Raw genomic sequence first — 25,811 nt, 5'->3', positions numbered from 1 at the left:
CATCTTATTCTATTTCCTGTATTCAGGACCACTTAATCCTACAGTTGACAATATTTTTTTTCATTATCACCTGGATGCATTAAGTGGATATTTTAAACAACTGGCCAAAACTTCCAGATTACTTGTATGAGATGCCTACAGCCTGCCACCTTTAGCCAAATGCATTACAGAGTGGAGCTTAATGTATTTATCTGTGCAATGACATCACAACCAAAGTGCCTAACCTCTCTTGCAGTTTGAACTGTGATGTCACCTAGCAAAGCTAGACCCTCCTTGAAAGTCTTCAAACAGGGTGAAAGACTCTTTGAGCAAGAAGAACATAGCTTGTCAGTGGAGTGAGAATGATCAAGAGATGGGTGGATCAGCTAGGGTGTTTTGGCTTTCTGGGAATGCTCACTGGTTGCTGATTTGCCAGAATTTTTTCGGTGTTGCTGGGGACAACGTGTGACTGTATACCTCCGATGACCAAGTGAGTAGAAATAATTTGTAGTACTGATTAATATTCTGCAGTTGACATAAACTCATAACATTTAAGTCTTGAAGGAATGTAACCTAACCTTGCCCCCTTTGTACTGATTTGACCAATTAGTTAACCTGTTTCTATATGCTAGTAATTCCAAAACAATGTGCTGGGGCACACTCATTTTCTTGGGCTAAACAAGGTGAGAAATAAATTGGAAATAATTACATGGGCTTCTACAAGCCATTAGTAATCACCCACAGAAGAGGCTGTCTGCAATAACTGTGTGATTTACCATATCAGTCTTGCTTCTCTCCAGTCTGCTATCTGCATGATGATTCAGTTACACCTAATGGGTAGGTGCAGAAGACTTCTTCACCCTAAAAGGAGGTTGCTTTCTCTGCCTGAGCCACTGGTTTGAGTTGACTGCCTTCCATGCCCTTAACAGAGACTCATGCAGAAACATGGAGTGGGCTTCTCAAGACAGATTGTTACCATCACATACTCCAAAAGGACGTTGGAAGCATACAGTGTTAATCCAATTGTTTGTTTTTTTAAGTGGCTCAGCTATCTGAAAAATACTCTGGGTTAGACCCAACACTTACTTTTCTTTAAATGGTGGAGCCCTCCAATGTAAAGAATATTTCACCAACCTGTCCTATTGTACCAGCGGAAGGCTCCTTGAGTTGAAGAATGGTTCCACTGCTAACAAAACAGGAACGTTGGATCCAATTTCTGCTTTGAGGTGCCATAAATAGAGAAATGGAGGGCCTGTCTGTGTTATCCATCTTTGCACATTAAAAAAAGATTTTATTTTCATTTGCTCGCAGAGTTTGTACACTCTCTTTCCAGGCATCACCTTGATTGCATGACACTGTGTTGTCAGAGCAAGTGCTGTGATAGGAAATTGTGATGTTTCCCTCAGATATGCATTCCTTGTCACAGCAAATGCCCAGTGGAAGGTAATTTCATAAGTATCATGGACAACAGTTGCTCATTTACGCCTCATTTTGATTGTATTGACCTACACTGTGTTTATTAGATGTCTCTTTGCATGGACTGGTATCAATTTATACTCTAATTCACTTTGACTCTGTGAGAAGTGTGGTCTATAAACACAGTAAACAAATTAACAAACTAATGATGAGCGATGCAATTCATTCCTCCCTTACTCATCACATTGCCTGCTAGTAGTTGCTCAAACATTCCAAGCCATTTTGTGAACTGTATTTTCATCTTAGGTGTTTTTTCAGTGGCTTGAGGCTATCTTTCCCCTCATGTCAGCGAGCACACAAACCGTAGACTTCTGTCTTAAGCAGCAAACAGCAGTAAGGCTGCCTCTTTTCCGCCCTAAAAGGTAGAACTCCTCTAATATATGGATGGGGTATTCCTATATTGTTATATTTTCAGTGTGAAAATAATGCATGATGGTATTGTTAGGGCATGACTTGAGTAACTGGATGAAAAGGTGGACCACACCAAAATTCAGAAAATGAGGAATGTTTAGAAACTTGTTTAGAAACCTACCATACCTGTGCAAGTGGGAACAAAATGAGCTGTTCACAGGTAAGCCAATATTTGCAGTTGGTGCAGCGTAGATCATCAAAATAGAGGGCCATCAGGGCTGGGGAAATGAAGTACATGTGTGACTTGCAAAGAAAGATCAGGGCACTGCAAGATCTGCAGATCGTGGGATCTGCACAAATACGCCAATACATTACAACTTCCTAGGCCTCTGGGTGAGGCTCAAATTGTAATGAAGGCCAACAACCAGCTAAAGATCTGGCAGCTGTGAAATCTACAACAACAATAACAATAATAATAGCAGCTATATAGATGCTGGGATCTGATGGAGCAGAGTCCTTATATGCTCTTGTCACTGAGGTTCCAACATATTAAGCCCCACTTCTGACCACCCATCACCCTTGTCATTATCAAGGTATTGATTACTGCTATCTAAATGAATTATGCAAATTGGATTACTGACTTCATTCTAAATCCAGATATGACTATTTCTGGAATATGGTCAGTTATCATCATTCTCTGGAAATGTGTGTTTGTTTTATGCATCACAACAAGGCCTCAACGGTTATAAGCTTGTTCCCATAGAATAGTGTTAACTTTTTGTGTGACCATTACATTTGTGTATTTTAACTACATCTTCAACAATTTAAGTGGCTAGAGTAATCAGTTAAAATCCTATGATGGGTTTAAAATAATCAGGCAATACTTCTTTAAAATACATTAGTTTTAATCTCTGCATTATAACAGCAACTGGGAGTAGGCACCATCTTAGAAATGTCATTGCCCCTGTGTTCTTACAGAGGGAGGGAAGCCTCTTCTAAAAACAGGACTGGCTGCATACATATATGTAAAGATTACATTTTCCTTCAAAGCTATTATTTTATTTGAATGTAAATTTATGCTCAATGATTAATTGCTTCGAATGCCTTTAAAGAAGTTACAGTACTTTTCCTAACATTTTCTAGAGCATTGCAGGGTCGACACTTATTTGCTGAGTTCTGCCTGACATCCCCACTCCCAAAAAAGGTTCTTCTATGAAGAAGTCTGGCTTTCTTTTCCTTGAGGACAACATTGTTTGTCCAATATGCCTTGAAGTGTTCAGAGACCCTGTCACAACAGCCTGTGGGCACAACTTCTGCATGGATTGTCTGCAGGATTACTGGGATCATCAAGCTCTGATTGGGGAATGCCCCTACTGCCCTCAATGCCGGGAGCCCTTCAACTCAAGGCCTCACCTCCGCAAAAATATAACCCTGGGAGAAATTGCCTTGAGGTTTGAACAAGATGAGGCTCAGGGGTCAAGAAGGCCGCCCTTGGCAGGTCCACGGGATGTCCCATGTGACTTCTGCTCCCCTAAGAAACTCAAGGCTATCAAGTCTTGTCTGCAGTGCATGGCAGCCTTGTGCCAAAACCATATCCAGTCCCACTATGAAGACAAGACCTTCAAAAACCATCAGCTGATAGAACCTCTCAGTGACCTAAAGGCGAATATGTGCCTGAAGCATCGCAAGTTGTTGGAGCTGATCTGCAAAATGGAAGGCAACTTCATCTGCCAGATGTGTGTCCAGGAGGAGCACAAGAATCATGAAGCCATCCCTATGAAGGAGGAGAGAGCCGAGAAAGAAGTAAGTATTCTAAATTTAAATACCATTTTCCCACTGAGAAATTAAATCCAGATACAATCAGGTTTTTTAAAAAAAACAACGGCATCTTTTCATCACAGTTTCACCCTCCCCACTGCAGTGTATGTGTGATGAGGACATCCATGTCTATCACACTTTCAAACAGTGCAGCACTCCCCCACAAGGAAGAAAGAGCCACTATCGAATGCGCGATATTCTCAGTGGCTCTTCCTCGTCCTGATTGGCTGTTGTGCTGCATTGGGGTGGGAATTTTTAAAACTTTTTTTTGCGCACCTACGTCATCACACGCATGTGTAGATACGATGTGTAGATAGGTAGCTGTTTTTCGCACTAAGCTACGTTTATGCGCGGCTTCAGCACTTTTTACCCACGCAGCTGCTCTGGCACAAAAGTCTAATTTCAGTTTACAGGAGCAGCAGCGGCATATTGGTTAAGAGCAGGTGCATTCTAATCTGGAGGAGCCGGGTTTGATTCCCCGCTCTGCCGCTTGAGCTATGGAGGCTTATCTGGGGAATTCAGATTAGCCTGTGCACTCCCACACACGCCAGCTGGGTGACCTTGAGCTAGTCACAGCTCTTTGGAGCTCTCTCAGCCCCACCCACCTCACAGGGTGTTTGCTGTGAGATTGTAAGCCCCTTTGAGTCTCCTGACAGGAGAGAAAGGGGGGTATTCTCTTCTTCTTCTACAGTTGGCACAGAAGATCTTATAGCCATGTTTCAATGTAGCCTCCGCTGACGTGAAACAAAAAAAAGGGCTGCGCATGCTTTGTGCACACTCCACTGCGCTCTGATTGGCTGGAAGGCTCCATGTCACTCCCTATGGTGGGAAATTAAATCTAGAACCTCCCCACCAATCTGTGTTCGGCATGTGTTTTTTCAAAAGGTGCATTTCCATGCAGGTTCTTAAAAAACACACGATAAGGGGGAGCGGGAGCACCAAGAACCGGGATGAATCCTTGTTGGGCGGTTGAGCGGTGGGGAAATCTTGCTGAAATCTGGATATTTTGCGTGAGTATCACGCAATTCATTGACCGTGAGGATTCCACCGAAGCCAACTGGCTGTTGTGGGTTTTTTGGGCTGTGGGGGCCAAGTTCTGGTAATTTTGCTCATAGTGTTTCACCCACATCTTCAGCCCAGAAAACCCACAACATCCAATTGATTCTTGTTGTGAAAGCCTTCGACAATGCACTGGAAGGCAACTTTGAGAATAGAGGAATGAGTTGTGAAGACTACCCTAACTACCATCTCATAAAGCTACCCAACAACACATTCTTACCACACATATTTTCTTTATAACTCCTGGTCCTCTGGGTTTATTTATTATTTTATCTAGCGTTTGCATTCAGTTAATATTTTGATTCCTAGAAGATTGGGGAGTGGAGCCTGAAAAGGACAGGGTTTGGGGAGGGCAGTGACCTCCTCAGGATAAAATGCCACATAGTTTGCTTTCCAAAGTGTCCATTTTTTCCCCAGGGAACTGATCTTTATTGTTTGGACATCAGTTATATGATCCTGCCAAGCGTAGTAGTCCCAGAGACTCATGGTAGGCCTCATTAAACTCTTGGCAGTAAGCGTAAGCATATTAGTAACAAGAGATTGTTACAGTGTTTACAGCTTGTTTTTCACCTGATCTATCTAATTGTCTAGCCAGGCTGGGACTGAGAAGTGGACATAGAAGTAGAAGTGGTTGTAAAGTCGGCCTGTCACTTGGAAGTGAAAAGGAAAGTATATGAGGAGTATGGGGTCAAGTGAACAGTAACAAAACCATGATGGGGTGGGGGAATGCAGAGATGACAAGAGCTGTTGGAGTTTATGTTGGAGCCGGAGCATAAAAGTGGGGTTGATCTCTGTGCCATCATCCCATCAGTCCAAGTTTGCAGATATATTAGAAAACACCATGATAGTAATCTTTCTCATATTTTTGATAATATAACCATTAAAAATAAGGGACACCAACAGTGGTTATAGATTTCTTTGTTCTTTTATTGTTCCTATTCAATAAAAAGTTAAAAAGAGAAAGAACTCCGTTGATACATGGAAAGAAAGCACTGCAACAATACTTATCCTCATAGAATTTTATTTTTGTACATTTGCTTTTGATGATATGATGGAATTTGATGTAATGATTATGACTATATGTACGGTGATATATGCATGTTCAAACAGCTACAATAAATATAGAAGTGGCAGCTAAGGAAAGATTCCCCAAAGCTTTTGTTCCTTTGTTTGTTGCAGATTAAATTGACAGGTAGCATTCAGACCTGGGTATTTTTTGCCATTTTAATCAAGTGCTTTTCAGAAAGTTGTTTTTTGTCCCGTTCAAACACTTGTAAACTGTTGAGCAGCTTGAAGTCACAAACCAATGTAAAAACTTTCAATCTTTCTTTAGCCTATTGTTCTTTGTGAAATTAGTTTAATTTGTCAGGCATTTATTCACAATAGTCTGAGGATTTCAGGGGGGGCACAAAGACTGATCAAAAAGCAGAATAATTATACAGGCAGAATCATTTGCTTGCAATCTGGATCATCATCTCGTCACTGGCATGACTGCTGTGAACCAGCTAATTCTGAGGTTGACATAAAGATTATTATTCTTATATTTTGGATGTGATTCTTTGTTGAGATTTTCTTTGAGATGTTTCTGAGAACTTTTATTCCAAGTGGAACAAAGAGGTCAGTAGAAGGCAGCATCGTATCCAGTTACATTCAGCTCATGGCTGAGCTGGAACGGTTTTGAAAATTCAAGCACATAACAGCCTTACTACGTCATTCCATTAGCTCTGTTCTTCCTGGTATTTTGCAATTGGAGTTTTTGCTTGGTATTTTGCAATTGGATTTAACGAGGTTTTTTAAAAATTAAAGTATAATGTGTTGGAACACAAACCAGTTGCGCAACTATAGATTCTCAAGGATACATGCTGCAAGAGGTATGTGAATGCTCCAACATCTTTCTTCATTCTTTTTTAATCTTTCCTAGGTGGAGGCCAAGCGAATTCAAGCCAATGTGGAAAATCAGATTTTGATGCTGGCATTGGAGGGTCAGAAACACAGGGGTAGAGTGAACTACCTAGTGGTAAGAAAAGCTTTTCAGAATACACCCACCAAAGGTGAATATTCATGCGGTCAAATATACAGGGGGGTACCACCAAACTTTGTATTGGTGTCTACCAGTATGGTTTGGAATCAGTTTTTGGGTCTAGAGACCATGTCCACCTTAAAAGGTCTATCAGCTGCTGAATATGGGGTACATTCCCCTCCTTCTATTCTATGGAAAATCCTGGGTCCTGGCTGAATCCCAGCCTGGAGTCAGATAGATAACAGCTATCCTTCCAAGCTAGGTGCAAATCATATTTGAGGAAAAATACAGAAAGCAAAGCCAATAAGGTTTAATTGAAGCCCCTTCTGCCAGCCCCCTCTGCAGGGTAGGCCACGGCCTCCTAAGGCCTCAGCTGACCTCTTGAGTCAAAGAAGATATGATTGTGGCTTCTATTCACAGCTTCTTTATTTCCATCAGGTAGTTAACAGCACTCCTGGATCACACTAACCAAGAACCCTGTCGTCATGCTTCTCTTTTATTTCTCTTGGGAGGTTTCCTCCCTCCTGGGAGCCTCCTGTTCCAGCCTCCTAGTGGCTGGTGAGCTGTCTGTCTCGCCCTGCCGGCCTGGTACTGGATCTTTAGACTTCCTGGCCCTCCTCCTTGGTTGCAGCCTGACTGAGGCTGTGCTGCTCGAGCCCCATTCTCTAAGGCCACAGTGGACTGCTGATTACAGTTTGACTCCACCCTTTCCCCTGAAACTGCTGAGACTAGTTCTTGCTGCTGAGGCTCTCCTGCCATTTCTTTGCAGTCTGTCCTGGCCCCTGACTTCCTGGAGACATCTGCTCCTGCTGGAAAGTCCAAGGAAGGGGCTGCCAGTTGTGGGGTGCTCCAGGGTACCTGAGAGGGGCATCTGTGACAAAAGGAGGAGTGAAACAGGCTGGCTGGTGCTCACAGATAGCCCCATCCCTGAACATAGTTTAATTTTAAACATGCTAATGTGTTCGCAGATCTTCAGTGAAACATATAAACACATGTATAGCCAAATATCCAATGAATCATTTCATAATAAAAAAGTACAAAATGCTATTTATACTACGTGATGATAAATTCATGGGCATCCCAAAAGATCATTGTTAATGGACAAGGAGGCCTGCCCTTCTACATAATCAAAAGGGAACTTGTGGTAAAAACATTTCTAAAACTGTTTTGTATATGTCTTTCAAAAACTGTTTACATTAAACATATACACAGTCTAAGTTTCCAGTCAATAAAACCAAGGCTGAGTGAAAAAAGCTGAAAATAAACTCTTACGGGTGAGACTTGGTCAGTGTTTAAATGGACACATCTGCTTTTAAAACTGAGAGGTTGTATTTGAGGCAGCAGCAGCTCTACTATAAAGTCTACCCATTTAACTTCTCATCAAGTCAGTTTCCTCTTGTGGCTGTGTCCTGAAGGGTTTGTTCTAAGTTTTCTCTTGGCCTTGGTTTGATCGACTTAAAACACAGGTGAGCTATGTATTTATTAAAGTCAGGTATACAAAAAATAATTTTAGAGAGGTTTTTATTCTGTGCTCCATCGTGGTTTTGTTGAACTGTTAGCTTTTTTGTCCCTAAGAAAAGGTTTTCAGGGTACTCATGAATGCATGAATAAAAATAAAAAATGACCAAGGCATAAGTAGCACTTTAAATGACGTGAGTAACAGTTATCTTATTACAGATAAATGGCCAAAGATATGGTGAATCATAATATTTGGCTTTGGATGTTTCCCTGAAGATTTGGAAAATAGATGTGGGATGTTTAGTATTAAACTACAATTGCATCTTAATGGCTTTGCTTTCTTTCTTTTTTCTTTTCTTTTTTTGCATTTGGTGTGCCCCTTGCCTTTGGCATCTGGGAAGCATCTGTGCCACTGCTGTCTGCTACAGACTGTTTCATGTCCTCTATTGCCACCCACCTTGCTTTCTTCTTTGCTGCCTCTTTGGAGTTTTTGTGGCTGTGCTCCAGTTGGACTTAAGATAACCTAAATTCTATCCCCATGGGGGGCAAGTACATGGCTTATCTTCTGTCAGTGGATCCCAATGGGAGCAGGAAGCCAAAGGAAGTGTCTTGTGAGGCATTGTGCAGGGCTAGTCTAAAGTGTTTTACTCCCCCATGTAGCTGCATCGCCTAATGGGAGAGGCACAACCCACGACACTAATTAGTCCATCATCAAAAAGTCCTTTTATGACTGGTGCCAGTCCCTCTTGGGATTCTCTGGGAACAGGGTATTGCTTGATACCCATGCAGGAGACACATCCACCCAAGACACCACACTCTGTCCTGACACCTTTTCTCTCGTACAAACCCATATCGCCAAGTCATAATGTAGGAGAGCTCTCCCCCAGGTCCGGACATGGACCCTAATTCTGATAAATAGGTTTGTACTTCTTTACAAATATCCTCCTTACAGGTTCCAAACCAGGGCCACCTGTCCCGATTCTAAATCATAGGTGGGCCAAACGTCTGTGCACAGCTTGGCCATTACATTCCTTTGGAAATCTACAGTACCTTCCAGGGCCTCCCACTTCCCGAGTACCTGGCCCAGTGGACTGTTCTCCGGGATCTCTACCTGCTTCTGCTCGGGCTTTGCAGGCAGGACGTCTCCCTCGAGAATCCCCTTCTGTTTCTCTGTAACTCTTCTCCTGCCTCCCATCCTATTACCCATCGTAATATAGGGTCCCAGAAGATTTTATCAACTCACCAAGTCAGAGGACGTCTCTCAGTCTCCGCCGCCTCCGGCGACTGGTTACTGCTGCTGTGCTGGGGTTCTTTGACGTGGAGAAACAGAGGGACTATCGTGCGAGAAGCGGGCCGAACCAAATAAAGGCCGGGGTGCCTCCCTGTTCCCACACGAGTCGCTCCTTTTTCTCTTCGGTCAAGAGGGATCGAACCCCTCTGGCCCAAACGGGCACTACAATCCCACTTCTGATTGGTATGGAGTATTATATCCCCAATCAAATCAATACTCACACACGCAGCAGTCAGCAGTAAGCAGTTTATTCACATCTATAGAGGTGGAGAGAACCAACCGAATCAGGGTGTGGCTCTCTGAAGTCTGCATCGCACTGCAGCTCAATTTAAAGCATCCCCTCTCTGTCTCTTGAACCAATCCCAAGACCACCTCCTCAGGTCGCTGTAGGACCTTTGAGGAATAATGCATCCGCCCCTATTCAAATTCCTATAGTAAGACCAAGAGAAACACCGAAATTAAACATAAGGAAAATGACAAGAGAATTGCAGGACATACAAGAAAGGGATGAACGATGGGGGGTGAGCAGACCGGGCAGGTCAGGAGATCCTCCTGAGGACCCCGAAACTCTAGCTTCCCTTAGACAAGTGCCACAGGGAGCGGGGACGATAGGATACGTCGAGGTACCCCTAACCTCCACAGACATAAGAGAAATGAGAGGCCATTTGCCAAAATTTAATGAAGATCCTGAAGGATTTATAAAAGAGTTGGGCGACTCCTTGGGCCCGTCCAACTTCACCCCCACTGAGCTGTTGCACATATTGCAGCAGTTAACAAACGTAGAGGTAGTCAATCAGGCAGTGGAAGAGGCTAGGAAAACTTGGAGGGGAGAGAACCCAGCAAGGACAGAGCAACAATCCAAGGAGGAGATTCCGTTAACAACCCCAGACACATGGGATTTGCAGACCCCTGCAAGTCGAGATATGCAGTGTCTAAGAGGTTTCTGTGGTGCAGTTCTTAAGCACACAACCCAATGGTTGTACCCCAGCATCCTTTACAGTATTGCAAAGTATCTTGGGATGCACCTTTTGGGTTGCATGCTGCTTCCTTATTAATATTGCTGCCCCAAACACCTACTTGAGTTGCTTCTGCAGTTAGGCTGATCTTCTCAATCCACCCAGTCGGGTGTGAAGAAGTAGAGGTTGGATTTATACCCCATCTTACTGTCCTGTGAGAGACTCAAGGTGGTCTACAAACTCCTTTCCCTTCCTTTCAGGAGCAGCAGTGGCGTAGGAGGTTAAGAGCTCATGTATCTAATCTGGAGGAACTGGGTTTGATTCCCAGCTCTGCCACCTGAGCTGTGGAGGTTTATCTGGGGAATTCAGATTAGCCTGTACACTCCCACATATGCCAGCTGGGTGACCTTGGGCTAGTCACAACTCTTCTGAGCTCTCTCAGCCCCACCTACCTCACAGGGTGTTTGTTGTGAGGGGGGAAGGGCAAGGAGATTGTAAGCCCCTTTGAGTCTCCTGCAGGAGAGAAAGGGGAGATATAAATCCAAACTCTTCTTCTTCTTCTTCTCTCCCCAAAACAGACCCCTTGTGAGTTAGGTGGGCCTGAAGAACTGTGACTAGCCCAGTGACGTAGGTATAGATTTTTTTAACGGAGTGGATTCGTGGGGTGGAATCATGCCCCTACCCACCCCTGGGGGCCGCTCAAGCAAGCCAGACATGTAATGGGGGGTTGAACCCGTGAACCCTCCCTTACCTACATCCTTGGACTAGCCCAAGGTCACCCAGCAGGAATGTAGGAGTGCAGGAACACATCTGGTTCACCAAATAAGCCTCTGCCATTCAGGTGGAGGAGTGGGGAATCAAACACGGTTCTCCAGATTAGAATTCATCTGCTCTTGGTTACTCTGATGGACCATTTAATTAAATACATCTGATAAATATCACTGGCTGCTCTGAAAGGGGTCACAGTGCAAGTCTGCGGACAGACATTCCTGTACAAAACAGCACAAATTCTGTCCACAGCGCAGCTAGCAATGATGCCTCCTACAATTAACTCAAACAACACACAGTGCCAGTTTCCTTTTCTCTACCCCATCCTGCACTTCAGGCAGACTCTCTAATTCTGGGATTGTTGTTGTTGTCATTATTTTCAAGCACCACTGGTACAGTGGAACTTCCGTTTTTGTTGGTAATCTGTCCGAAAAGAATCGATGAAAACCGAAACCGATGAAAACTGAGGCAAACTTTTCCATAGGAATCAATGTAGATCCAATTAATCCGTTCTAGGCACTCCAAAAAACATACCAAAAACACATTTTTGGTGAATAAACATAGTGTTTAATGCTGAAAATAGTAACAAACAATAGGACCAGCTTCAGAGCCAGTGGACCAATGTCACACCAGAAAGCTGTCCAAAGAGGTCTATTTCTGATGCCTCTTTAAGATTTGTCTGAAATGGGGCAAGACATTGTCATTAAACAAGTTGCAGACACGGCCTGGAACAGCTTTGTCTGGGCGATTTTTGTCCACAAACCACTGCACCTTACTGCAAATCGATGAAAACCAAGACAAATTTTTCACTGAAAACACAGATGAAAACCGAAACCGTTGAAAACTGAAGGCAATGAAAACTGAGGTTCCACTGTACATTTTATCACATGTCACATTTCTGGTGACATTTTTCTTCTAAAAATAACCTTTGATCTCTTTATAAGCTGAAAGTAACTGCAGGGAGAGAGAGGAAGAGGTGGGATATCATAAACATCACGCCGGCCATCAGCATTGTGCACAGCGGGTTCTGTTGGAATCTGGCAGAATGAGTTTCTCCTTCAGCTTTGCCAAGAAGTTTGTGTATCTGTCCAGAATGTGGATGGGCGTGCTTCAGCAGTGGCTTGACCACTCTCATGATGTGCATCTTTGTTCAGAAAAAGGTATTAAATAAAGACAAATGGTCAGTCAAACTGTAGCATACTTGGTGTTTCCTTTCCATTCTAGAAAGTGGTGAAGACAGCCAGAGATGAAGTGACCCGGACCTTTGCTGATATGTTCAAAGAACTCAAGTGGCTGCAGGCCAAACTGACAGACTTTATAGACCAAGAAGAAAGATCAGCTTTAGTGGAAATGGGAAACTCCATTCAGTGTAGGCAGGAAGAACTGACTCAACTCAAGAAGCAGAACGTGTGGTTGACAGTGCTGATTGATGACCCGAGTAATTATCAGTTCCTTCAGGTAGGAATGCCACTCTTTCTCTGTGCAGTTAGAACACTGTTAAGGTCACTATTTAGTAGCCCAAGAGTATTGTAGTAATGGCCACTCTGATTTTTTGTGAAGAGAGAAGCATTGTGAGAGGTTACTCACTGACAGACACATTCAAATGTATACAATCTTTCAAGGTCAAATTACTATATAAATCAAAATTCATTATAGTCATTTCAGAACAGTATCTCTATGGGGGTTTTTTGTTATGGCAGCATCGTCTCTGCCTTCCTCCATCTAGGGTTGCCAACCTCTAGGTCAGGGGTAGGGAACCTGCGGCTCTCCAGATGTTCAGGAACTACAATTCCCATCAGCCTCTGTCAGCATGGCCAATTGGCCATGCTGGTAGGGGCTGATGGGAATTGTAGTTCCTGAACATCTGGAGAGCCGCAGGTTCCCTACCCCTGCTCTAGGTGGTAGCTGGAGATCTCCTACTATTACATGCAGGCAACAGAGATCAGTTCACCTGGAGAAAAATGGCTTCTTTTGAAAGTGTGTGGCATTGAAGTACCTCCCCCCCAGCCACATCCTCCTCAGGCTCCACCCCCAAAATCTCCAGATATGTCCCAACCCTACCTCCATCTGTCTGATTATTCCACACTTGCTTAGGTAGATGTGTCCAACTCTGGAAAGGTGGGTACTTGGTCTGTGTATCATTGTACTGGCTGTTATTTCTCATGATTGACCTTTGGGATGGTGATGTACACCAAATCTGTTACCTTGACCCAGACCACCTTTTGAATGATGTAGCATAAACCACTGATCCAAAGCTCTACATTTACTGGTTTTTAGCTTGTTTTTGAGCAACTTGACTTTTGTAGGGTACTGCTGAACTTCTTACCATTGCAAATGTACTTATGATTTGTGTCTACCCAGCACTTTGAAACAAATGTTACCATTCTCATCCTGTTTCAGTTAATGTAGTTAATACATTGCAATTAGTATGGTCGGTTAATATAATTAATGCAGTTAATAAAGTAAACTTTTAAAATTGCTTGATAACCAAAAACATTAAAAATAGTTGGGGAGAGGAGAGTGAAGCAGGCTCACAACTTGGCTTTTCCTAACTCCTTTCCTCATTGGCCTAAGGGGCGGAGGGGCACGAGTGAAGCAACCTTTCAGGCTCCCAAGGGATGGAGTGTTGTAAGAAAGCAGCCTCCGAGCTTGGCATCTCCTATCTCCTTTCATTGTTAACCCAAGGGTGGAGGGGCATATAAACACAATTAAAATGATGATCCTCCCTACACTAATTTTTTAATTTAGTAATCTCCCTGCTAAAATCCCTGAAAAACTTCTGATAAAATGGCAGAAACGTTGTAACTTTGCTTTCATATAGTTTTACAATTGAGTCTACAAGACACCCCCCTTTAAAGTAATAAAATCTCATAAATACCCCTATTATTTTTAGGGCCGAGATTTTTACAATTTCTAAATGGACATTCCAGTTTAAGGTCTCATTAAAAGTTATTCCCAAGTATTTAAATGAGCTGAACACCATGACCTTTGTTTTGGTATAGTTAATGGAAAGTGTTTCCTCCTTGTAGTAATCTACCAAACTGTGAAGCAATCTTTTTAGATCTAATCTGGTTTGGGAGATTGATACTATGTTGTCAGCATATAACAATATTGTAATTTTCTGTTGGTTAATAGAAGGGGCTATAAATTCTGGTCCTGATAACAATGTCATTTATAAAAAGATTAAAAAGTAGAGGAACTAAAACACACCCTTGCTTTATTCCTCTTTTAATTTGAATTTTATTTGTTAGAGAGCCTGAGATGTCTATTCAGATTCTAGCATGGGTATCTGTGTGTAATTCACGCAGAAGGAATAACAAAGACTTACTTTTTATATTTATATTTATACGCTTTTATATTTATATTTATACGCTTATATTTAGATTCGCTAGGTTTGTCCAGAGTCTATTTCTGTCAATTGAATCAAATGCTTTGGCCAGATCTACAAAAGCCATGTATAGAGCTCTGGTGGGCCCTTCTGTACTAGAAAATGCCAGGTTAAAAAGACTTTGGCAGTGGTCAGTGGTAGACTGTCCCCTTTTGAAGACTCCTTGATGGAGATAAATAATATGGTTGTCTATAACCCAGTCTTCAAGTTTCTGGTAGAGAAATTTGCCATAGATTTTTGAGGCCATATTTAATAAACATTGGGATCTGTTTTATCACCTTTTTATGAATTGGAATCACTATACTTAATTTCCATCTTTTGGGGAAAATACCAAATTTGTTTATTTAGGTGAAGACCTTGGCTAGACCTGAAGTCCACCAACTGGAGAAAAATTTGAACAAATCAGGGGGAATTAAATAGAGGCCATAGATGAAATTACGTTCTTAATTTCTGTTTCTGAAACTGAAGGCCAATTTGGTAGGGTTATTTCATTATAATGTAATAGACTAGTGTCTTCTATGGAACTGGATGTTGACTGTGGAATCCCAAAAATGCTGGAGTAGTGCTTATATGCAGTTTGGATGACAGCTTTCTAAGATTTGAACTTCAACATTCAGGTCAACAGAAATTAACATGAGTAAACCTCAACTTCCTCGGCCCTTGGAGTGGATTTTTATTGCTGGAACATCATAGATTTTATAACCTTTAAAAATTCAAAGATGCTGACTTCTGTACCTAAGTTTCCTGTAAGAGTAATATAAGCGGGTTCTTTCTCCTTTAAGATTAGCAAAAAAATTAACAAAACAAATTAAAATAGTTGTTGGTTTTGCAGTGTACCTCAAACAGATTTTTTTTTCATTTATGGTGGTCAACTGGTTTAGAAAAACAAATTCTATTTACACAAGAAACTCTCTTATTAAACTATTTGTTAAACTGCCACAAGACTGATTTTTGCTAGAAATTGGAATCAAAAAGTCGCTCCCAACCTACATGACTGGATAGGTAAAATATTTTGGTAATGTTACCCTCCTATAAAAAAATAACAATATTTATGAATTAGACAGTTTATAGTCAAATACGATACAGAGAATGGAAATTATTATTTTGTAATTTTGAGTTGGGATTCCTTTAGATGGACTCATTTAGGGGTTGGTGTATAATCATTTTTTAAAATTGTATGTTCTCCAATTCTTGCACCATAAACATAAAGGGTAAAAGCTTGACAATATGTTCATCACAGTATTCAACATGTTCTGCTTAATAAGCTAAATATGTCATTGTGTCCTCTTCTTATAATGGCAGTTTTTATATAGAGAGAACATAAAACATGTTTGAAAGCATATCGTCAGTGCTAAAGACACAAAGTCCAGTTTCTGTGCCACGAAAATATGAATTCACTGCTCCAAAAAGTATTTCGGTGAATTATGAGCTATTCTAAAACCTAGTTGTTCCTACAGGACTTTCCAAAAATAAAGACAATGTCTGGGTGTACAGAAGCTTTGTCTGGTCTGAAATGTGAGGAGCCCACCAGTTTCGTAGGGCTCAAACAGACACTGAGTGATTTAAAATCCCAGTTATCCATGGTTGGACTCTGCTTCATCAACAAAGTCCTTCAGAAAGGTGAGTAAGATTTGTTGTCTTGAAGGTAAAGGGGTCTGTTGATATCATAACAGAATGAGGACCAAAAATTAGGCCTCTGAGGGCCAAATGGCATATGACACTGGGGATCTATAAATTCCTCTCTTAACGTTTAGTTTTGTTTAAAAAAAATGTATATTTCTGAGAGAACCAGCTTTCTGGTGATCACAGTTTCTTGAACAGTTGCATCCTTGACCAAGTAATCCCAGTGGTTGAAATGTGATCTAGCACAAATGCTCTCATACTACCTATCTGAGTCTAAGAGAAAGGGGGCTCATTAGCCAAGGTTCAGTAGGGGACTTGCCACCTGCCTCCTAATGCCCATTTTCTCTTAACCAAAAACAATTTGTTCACCTGCTACTTCCTCCATTTCCAGTAGATGGTTGCAATTTTGACACCAACTGCCATTATTGTTGGCGGAAGAATTCAGATATGTGTTTAAAAATCTATCACCCACAATTCTGAGGAAAAACCTACATTTGCCATACCAAAGGACACAGAGAAGACATTCAACCATTAATAGGGTTGTTCTAGAATCTAGGTGCTACATAAGACATTTTCCAGACAAAAGAAAAGCTCATTGTACATTGTTAAAGCCTGATTCTATACTTCAGTGCAGGCATGCTTAAGAGAAAGTCCATTTCCATATGGGTCATTTGCCCTGGATTTAATGCTGTTGGAAAGTTCTACCTCACCTCCCCTTTTTACCATAGCATCAATGAAGAGTTCATGCATCTCCTTGTGCTTCCCTGGCTTTTCTCTGATATTTCTCAAACCTGCTTTATTGTGAAGTTCAGTTCTGATTTTCCAAAGTCTGCTCACAGGGCAGCCATTTTCCCACCCCTGTTCCAGTTACCCTAGTTCAGGGATGGCCAACCTATGGGGCTCCAGATGTTCATGGACTACAATTCCCATCAGCCAATTGACTATGCTGGGAGGGGCTGATGGGAATTGCAGTCCATGAACTACTGGAGCACCATAGGTTGGCCACCACTGCTCTAGTTGAATGATTTTGCTGCCACCACCCACTCACACAACTGCTATTACAGGATAACCTCATGCTGTCCTCACTGGGTTGACTTGCAGGTGGATTAGAAGGCAAAAAAGCCCTGGAAAAGGGTCCTGCTCCCTGATGTACCCTTAGCCCTACCCCCAATGGAGAGGGGAAGAAAGGAGGGAAGCAGCTTACCATTGTCTGCCCAAAGGAAAGGGGGAAGAAAGGAATAGGATAGCTGCAGGCTGCCCACCAGGGCAGACAGACCCTGATGCTGTGGCAGGGCAACGACAGGGCTGGTGTGGGTGTCTCTTCATCTCTGGCATTTTAGATAATCCCCTAGGTGCTACCTTTTTTAAGTAGGCAATTGAATATCTTTATCATCATATAACAATCTGCATATCAGGTTCCCCAAATTCTGAAGGATATACAGGAGATGAAAGCTGTGAATTTAGAAAACCTGATGTAATACACAAACATACCCTGCAGGAGGGAGGGCTCAGTGCTCAGCTGAAAGCTGCTGATAGCCCAGGTACACCCCAGCTTTTTAGGCAATTCCTGTCAGGAAAATGTACACTGCCATCTTTTTGAGTGAAAATGGAACTCTGAGAAGCTTCTTACCAGTAAAAACAAACAAGAATTTATTTACAGGCTTTTCTTCTCAATTTGATGAAACAAAGAGGTTTTAAACGTTCTTTTTCTTAGGCAGAGACTTCTTAGATGTTACATTCAGATCTTAGTACTTTTGCTTTCGCTGTTTCACTTAAAAGGCTGTTTCACTTTAAAATATAGTTTCATACACTCCTTTAAGGCCTTCTGGGTAAACCATTCCTACACAGTCCTGAACAAGATTCTAAACCAACCACCCTTTACTCCTTAGGGTTTCACACTGGGCTGGGACAAAGCAAGCTATAGGTTTCTCTAAACCCACACTTGACTCTGCCAATTATACTAACACACACCCTCAGGAACTCTCCAGTCCCAAATCTAGGTGCTGTCTCTTCAGATACTTTAGCAAGCCCTTTGTATGGCCTTAGGATTGTGAATAGGTTTTCCCTCGGTTCTTTCACCAGGACCTGACCACCTAGCCATCTTTCCTCTCAGTTTTTGAGAGATTTCTTTGAGAGCTCTGGTCACCGAGTCTCTTGACTCTCACTGACACGATTTGTTGACTGACTGTGTCTGACTCGATCTGAAGGTGAGCACACACTCTTTCTGTGGCTCTGGCTAACTGAATCTCAGCTGGCCAATCAGGTGAAACTCTGGTTAACGCATTGTGCTCCTGTTCTATCTGAACTGCACCTTTTAAATTAACCATTTATACTGCAATCCATCACACCTGATACACAGATTGTTGTGTCTTTTTAACAACATTCAGTTACTGTTTTAAAAAAAATGCTGGAAAAGTCAGAGGGGGTGGCCTTTGCCAGCGAAACTGGGGCAGGGAGACTATAATGTGGAAGTTCTGTTGCCACTGTGCTGTATAAGCAGAAGCAGCAGGAAACTATGTAAGCTGAAGCCTCAGAGAGAGAATTTTTTTAAAAAGCAGAGAAAACAAAAAGGACATTTCTAGTAATATCATACATGATGAAAGGCATGATAAAAATGAACCAGATAGATAGGTAGCTGTGGTTAACTGATGGGAAGCAGGATAAGAAACAGTTAAAAAGTCATATTACTTAGTAAATTCTTGGTACAGGCTGCAGGTCTTTAAAAAAAGGTGTAGGTATTTCATAATGAGGCAATCATGCCTACAGAGAGCAAAGGAGAAAATTAAGGGCCCCATAACAGTAGGGTGGAAATCTCTGCTGTAGTCCTACTTAGTGGTGTCCTCACAAGTTGCCCACTCCAAGAGGCAGCAGTGACAGTCTAAAACCACTGTATCCATTTTGTGGTGTCCTGTCACCACCCCTGAAGTTTACAACCAGGGCAATAAACGCAAGCCTTCACTGATGCACAAAATAAGTAACTCAAGTACCTTTAATCTTTCAGGGATTACAATGGTTCCTTATGAAGTGATACCTGCACCTATGGATCGAAAGAGTCTTCTAAAGTGTAGGTGCTGCAGTTGCATTTGTTAAATCTCCATGATTCATAGAAGTAGTCACTGTTGTTGACTGACAGAAATCTTACAACAATTCTGTATGTGTCTGAGCAAGAAACAGCCCCCAAACTGGCAAAATGCAGATGGAAGGATGAAATGCTTATCAGAAGTGAACTCTTGGGTAGGAATATTGGAAGTGGAATCCTCAGGATATCATATGGAGTGGGTGTTCTAAATCCAACCTCTCTTCGGTTCTGCAGTAATGGTGTTTCAGCTTGGATGTACACAATTCAAAGGAGATATATAATGTATTAAGAATGATCCTGTGCGTGAAGGCTGCACAAGATCTGCCTGGCTATAACAGGGAAATTGATTGTGTAGAAATTTCAAGCAAATTTTCATGTCCCTCAAAGGCATGGACTGGCTGTCTAACTCAGCCTTGTGACTTGTTCCATTTCAACCAGGAGGGAGCACTGTAACTTGCTTGACATTCCTGTAATATAAACATTTGTTTATAATCATATTAAGTAAATTTCTTGAGAACCAGCTTCAGCCTTAGCATGTGACAATGAAATGTGCCACTATGTGCCAGGCTTTGTAAAGACCCTAATAATGGAAGCCCACCAAGGCAGCCACTTCAGCAGAATTCTTACATCATCAAACCATCCTGCAAGACTTTGCTGACAGCTGCAAAGCTGCTTTTAGGCCACCAGTTTCTTTTGCAAACCGCTGGCATTATTACGCAAATAACTATTATTTTAAATCCATGCCTCATATAAGGAAGCCTCAAGACTGAGACATCAGATGGTGTCCATGTACGGTGTTACTCGTGATACGCTGAAAAGATAGAGTGATACCTTCTAAGTCTGTTGAACTCTCAGTGGACTTTGAAAGGTATAAATCTGTTTAGGACTGCAGTGTTAGCAGTCTGAAAATGACATTTACTGTATGCTAACTGTGAAATGTAGTTGAGGTGTTAGTGACAAATTATTTACAAGGGCAGTAATGATCAGAAGCAGACGTGCATCAAAGGCTGAGAAGTCAAGCCTGTGGACAGGAGGCAGCCCTGCTCCTGAAATGTAAAACAGCTGTCTGGCACCTGAGTGCTGCTCCAGCATCCAGTGAGGGAAGCACAGCAGCAGTCAATTTGGGTCTGTCTCAGCAAGAAAGCAGACAATTAATGGGTAGCTCTGCCTGATAGCAAGGCAGGGTGGTTTAACTTACCTCTGGGAGAGGACAACATACGCAGACCTGCCCCTAGTCATCAATAGACCTGATACTGTTCAGTCTGACTTTTTGGAAAATGGAAAGCGGGTGTGGAAGGAGTCCCTATGAAAGGACTCAACCTGGTGGCTAGGCAGTGAATGCCGGTTTGTTAGTATTAAAGGGAATTTAAATTACAACTTGAAGCTGTAAGTAGCTTAAGTGCCTCAGCCAGGCTTCCCCTGTGACTGCCTGAGGATCAGTACTGCAGAACCATTAAAAAAAACCCTGCACAAAAATAAACCTCCTTTGTTATTTTTATACAGCTCTTGCCTCAGTGATCTCCTTGTTCTTGCTCACCGCTTAATTTAACCTCATGACATCATACCCAGAGCCTTTATACCTGCTGCCATAACTGTGCCGCCTCACCAGAAACTTGCTCTGCCAAACTGTTATAATAGAACCCAAGACATAAAGTTACTCTTATGACAGGTCTTTAACATCAACAGAATAGGTGAGGGAGAATTAATCTTCAGTGGAAGTTTGGGAGAGTGTAGGTGAGTTAATTTGCCCCCTATTGTTTATCTGGAAGGACAAGATGTCTCAGTAGAAAGCATTTTATGATCCCCCCATTTCTGTCTTCAGTCATCCACATTTCAACTAACAATGCTTGAAAATAAGCATTAGATAACTGGTATTTATAAAGCACTTTTTGTAAGGGCTTCAGCCATTTCAGGTACAACAGACATTATGAACAAATTTCAGTTTGTTCGTGATGGGCACAACCTTGATTAACTACTGAGCCTGTAAATTTGCTGCCCTTCCTCTTGTGCTTGCTTTGGTAGCTTGAACGCTAAAATTGGAACAATTCAGAGAGGCTGAGATTGGTTTAATCCTAGTTGCTGAGAGACTCAGTTCAGTCATCGTGCACAACCATGATTTATTTTAGGTATGGATAGTTTGTGAAATGACTGTTCAGATTCTGGTTTATCTTGACAAAACGTTAGTTCTATCTCCTTCACTCTGGACAGTCATCTCTGTTGCTGGGACCTGTCCACTAATAGTGCAAGGATGACCATGTTTGTACATAAAGCAAAACCATAGTTAAATTAGTTAATAAATCACCTTTAAATCATTGTTTGATGTACCTTTCCTAACCATGATCAGTTGTGTGACCCTCATTTAGATAACTGCACAAACTGTATTTTAATTAAATTACAGTTCCATTGGACATTTATTTATCTACTCTACATTGTTTGATTCTACATACAAATATTGATCTACTGATTCTGATTTGGCTTCATGCCTAATATCTTATATGTAGATGTGAGACTTTGGGAAGCCTTTGGGTTTATAGCATGTGCACGCAGACTTCAAGTCTCTGACTCCCTCTAATTTTCAGTCTGATTGGAAATTGGCAACATTTATTTTTAATTAGAAGACTTCTACAAATATGAGATATTTGCAGATTTATTGCTTTATTGTATATGCACCTAGCTTGAGATAAGTTGTGACTTTTAACATGTAGTACATTTACATCACTGAAGAAGGTGGAAGCTGAAATGTGTTTGTTGTTCTGGATTAATTTAGTGCATGACAAGCCCATGGTGGTTCTTGATAAACTAGTTATAAATTTCTGTCCTACTGCTAGATTCCTATCTTTACTACATGAACTGGCTTATTAAGTATTTGGAACTGAAGAAACAATTTTAATTGTTTTCTGTTGCCAACGGTTGAATATATTTTATTGTTATTATCAGCATAATTTTATTTAGGTTTCGCGAGTTACACATTTTTGGAGCTTGCCTGCTTGATTTCTCTTGGCCACCTAAACTGATTCTTTGGATTGGGTTTTATTGTTGACAGTATCCCCTTTTGGTTTCATTAGATTTGTGTCCATCTTAAGCTGATTACCCACGGGGCAACAGCCACGTGCTGGCAGCTGGAGCATGTCGGGGCAAGAAATCATGTCCCAAAGCATTTCCTTCCAATGGCGCACTGAGAGAGGAAGAGCATTGAGGCAAGATTTCTTCTCCTGATGCACGTCCTCTTGCCCCACCTGTGCTTCTTGCTTTCCCCACAGAAAGTGAGAGCACTTCTGATTCCAGAGTGGGGCAAGGATAGGGTAGAGCCAGCCGTGGGTAATCAGCCATAAATAAACTAAGTTGTTTGGGGTGGGGTGGGGTGTTGTGACATGAATTGAGCTGTTGTCTCAATCAGCTGGGCCTGGGCCATGCTAATCTTCTCTGTATCGTTCCAATTTTAGCATATGTGCTGCCAAAGCGAGCACAATCAGCTGGGCCTGGATCATTATTCCTACTGAGCTTGAAGGGCTAACTAGTTAACTCAGGACTAAGAGAATGAGCTAGGAAATCCTTACACTAGAAACCACCCCTCCCATCCAATCTGTAATACAGGGAGGAACCTCTTTCTTCACAGGTCAGTTGGATGTCCACCAGAGTGAGTCTCTCCTGTAGTTGTACCCCATTAATAGCACTACTTCCTCAAGGATCTTCCCCTATAATGCTGTCTTCAAGGCTTCAGCCCAAGCATGCTCAGCTTACTTAATGCTTTCCTGTGGCCCTTGGTTCCAAAGTCTTCTGATTTTCTAGGGTTGTTTTTTTACAATTTTAAAACTTTTAAATGTTGTTTTTAAAATCTGTGGCTGCCATGAGTTAATATTGGTTTGTGTTGATCACATGGATTTTAGCTTTTTTTATAAATTATGAGCCACCTTGAATACCTACTGAGGCAGAAAGGCAGCAGACAAGTTTTAAGTGGTATTGATCTGATACCTATATACCCACATTCCTCATTTTCTTCAAGGTGGAGTTAAGAAGTACCTGACAATTAAAGCCATTTCATTTGCTTTTAATTAAGAAAATGCTGCATTCAGAATCTTTTGGCATCCTTTGAGCAAATGCAGTCCCTTTAGAGGAAAAGCCAATGTCAAAGCTAATCAGATTACCGATAAACCCAGTATTAAACCGAATACCAGCCTGTGCTTGCCAGCTTGCACCAGCCGCGCAACAGATAGTCAAGTTTGTGTGTTTTCTGTTAACCCTATTAGCAAGGGTTAAAAGAACCGCAATGTACTGAAAACCATACTTCTTCTGGTTGCTGCTGCATATGTTAGAGGGCGCTACACTTTTTTAATGGGGATCTGAAAGAAGTGAAGTATGCCCCCTGACAAAGGTACATAAGAAATAAAACTCTGGTATTTGCAAACGTGGTGCCTAGCCAACATCTGTAGCCATTCCTTTTTGGAATCCTAGAAGGCATCCCGTAGCACTATGTTTGCTAACCTCTTTTTCTAGGCATTTTTGACATAAGTCATTTTATTTTGGCGTTACTATTTGCTTGTGGCACAAATTACAGAGGAAAATCAGATGTACTAAATAAAGGTCTGGACTTAAACGACGAAGGAAAGATCCAGATACCACACAAACAGGAGGTTTTGAGCCGATCACCATCCATAAGCCTTACAAATGTTGTTGCTGTTGTGAGCATGAACACTGCAAAACTCTATTTATGTTACCCTGAGGTTCTTGGACACATGATAGAAATGAGGTGTAAGGGACAAACAAATGTTCTGTTGTATTGTCAAAGATTTTCACAGCTGGATTGAACTGGTTGTGGTGGGTTTTCCGGGCTGTGTGGCCGTGGCCTGGTGGATCTTGTTCCTAACGTTTCACCTGCATCTGTGGCTGGCATCTTCAGAGGTGTATCACAGAGGGAAGTCTGTTACACACTGTGTCCAGTGAGAAGGGAATGTTCATGGACAATGGACTCCACCCAAACACAGGATTTGTGTTCACTAATACTGCTGCTGCTGCAGGGAATGCAAATGTGAATCACTCCCTGGACTGAAAAACCCCACCTGCAGTACTATCAACCACACCTTTGAATAGCAAGTTCCACCCAAACACTTACTGATTGGTTCCCCCCTGGGGACATGACAATTTATACTCCACTAAAACATTTCCTTCTCACTGGATACAGTGTGTAACAGACTTCCCTCTGCAATGCACCTCTGAAGATGCCAGCCGCAGATGCAGGCAAAACGTTAGGAACAAGATCCACCAGACCACGGCCACACAGCCCGGAAAACCCACCACAACCAATTGCTCTGTTGTTCTACATATTCTGTTGTTCTACATGTTCTGGATATGTTGTTCTACATGTTCTGGATATGGTCCAATGTAGGCAAGGGGTAAATTAGTTATTTTTATATGCCTTTCTATCCCTAGTGTCTCTATGATTTTAACAACCTTTGCTCATTTGTTCTTGTCCCCTGTAATTTGTAGTATCATCACTCCTGAACAGAGCAAGATTGGCTTCTTTAACACTTTCTCTTTCTTTTTCTTTTTTTGTTTTTGTTTTCCATGAAACAGATTACTGTAACATGAATTTTGATGCCAGCACGGCCAACAAAGACCTCTTGCTATTCAAGGAGACGCACTCTGTGTTGAACATGGGCATCCTGTTGGAGAACCATTCAAAACCCAGCCAAGGATTCAACCACTGGCCACAGCTCTTGTGCAGCCGTAGCCTTTGTGAGGGCTGCCATTACTGGGAGGCTGAGATTTCAAACGCCTGGCTGTGCTTGGGTGTCACCTACAACTACAGGCATAGAACCGAAAAAGGGTACATGTTCTACCTGATTGGCAGGAATAACAGTTCATGGTGCCTGGAGTGGGATTTGATGAAATTCTCTGTTTGGAACAATAACATCCAAACTGTGGTAAAAGGCAACTTCTACAAAACTGTTGGGGTCTTGTTAGACTATGCAGGTGGCTCCCTGACATTCTATGGCGTCACCAACACCATGAACCTCATCTACCGTTTCCTCACCACATTCACTGAGCCCCTGTACCCAGCTGCTATGGTGAGCTGTGGGGCCTCTGTTACTCTGAAGCAGCATCCAGAGTAGCGGCCAAAATACCTCATTCCTTAAAGAAGGCTTTGCTGTTTCTGATAAATTAATTCTGTTTCGTTACTGGTACTGCAAGGTTCTTTTTTTATTTTTCTTCTAAAAAATCACAAGCAGAAATGAAGGATGGATTAGTTACAGTTGTCCTTTTTCTGGATCTACTCAGTGTGCTCCTGTGAGACATCATAAGGACAACACATATTCTTAGACTATAAAATATATTTTCAGTATTTCCTGCCACCATGTAGCGCTTGTAAATATATTAATAGACTGCTCTCAGCCAGCCAGTAATTCTCTTTGAACACAGTCTGAGGGCACTTTTTCAGGGCACTTCAGCAATCATTTCCAAGTGGATTTTGCCATTTCACAGAGGCCCTTTCCCCACTTATCTTAAGCCCCGCGCTACTCTCCGCAAGTAGCGCGGGGTCCCACTGC

At 42.0% G+C, this 25,811-nt stretch overlaps 1 protein-coding gene and 1 pseudogene across 1 annotated transcript; one reads left to right on the top strand and one right to left on the bottom strand.

The window, feature by feature from the left end:
• Window positions 1–3,018: 3,018 nt before the first annotated feature.
• Window positions 3,019–25,376, top strand: LOC125427854 (E3 ubiquitin/ISG15 ligase TRIM25-like). Its single transcript, XM_048487409.1, has 6 exons — window positions 3,019–3,609; window positions 6,605–6,700; window positions 12,401–12,634; window positions 16,022–16,184; window positions 19,189–19,251; window positions 24,838–25,376. Exons 1-6 carry the CDS (start codon window positions 3,019–3,021, stop codon window positions 25,374–25,376), a joined length of 1,686 nt encoding a protein of 561 aa, XP_048343366.1.
• Window positions 22,638–22,733, bottom strand: LOC125430381 (annotated as a pseudogene).
• Window positions 25,377–25,811: the final 435 nt, after the last annotated feature.

This window comes from Sphaerodactylus townsendi, linkage group LG03, assembly GCF_021028975.2.
Source record: "Sphaerodactylus townsendi isolate TG3544 linkage group LG03, MPM_Stown_v2.3, whole genome shotgun sequence".
In the NCBI taxonomy this organism is placed as follows: domain Eukaryota; kingdom Metazoa; phylum Chordata; class Lepidosauria; order Squamata; family Sphaerodactylidae; genus Sphaerodactylus; species Sphaerodactylus townsendi.
Note: the sequence above shows the minus strand (reverse complement) of the source record. Positions and strands in the feature narration are given on the sequence as shown.

Bases quoted from the DNA above. Each gene is read 5' to 3' on its own strand.
- LOC125427854 (XM_048487409.1), top strand. From the start codon at position 3,019: ATGAAGAAGTCTGGCTTTCTTTTCCTTGAGGACAACATTGTTTGTCCA. The intron at 6,701-12,400 runs GTAAGAAAAGCT...TTTCCATTCTAG, and splicing joins GTAGAGTGAACTACCTAGTG to AAAGTGGTGAAGACAGCCAG. The intron at 12,635-16,021 runs GTAGGAATGCCA...TTGTTCCTACAG, and splicing joins GTAATTATCAGTTCCTTCAG to GACTTTCCAAAAATAAAGAC.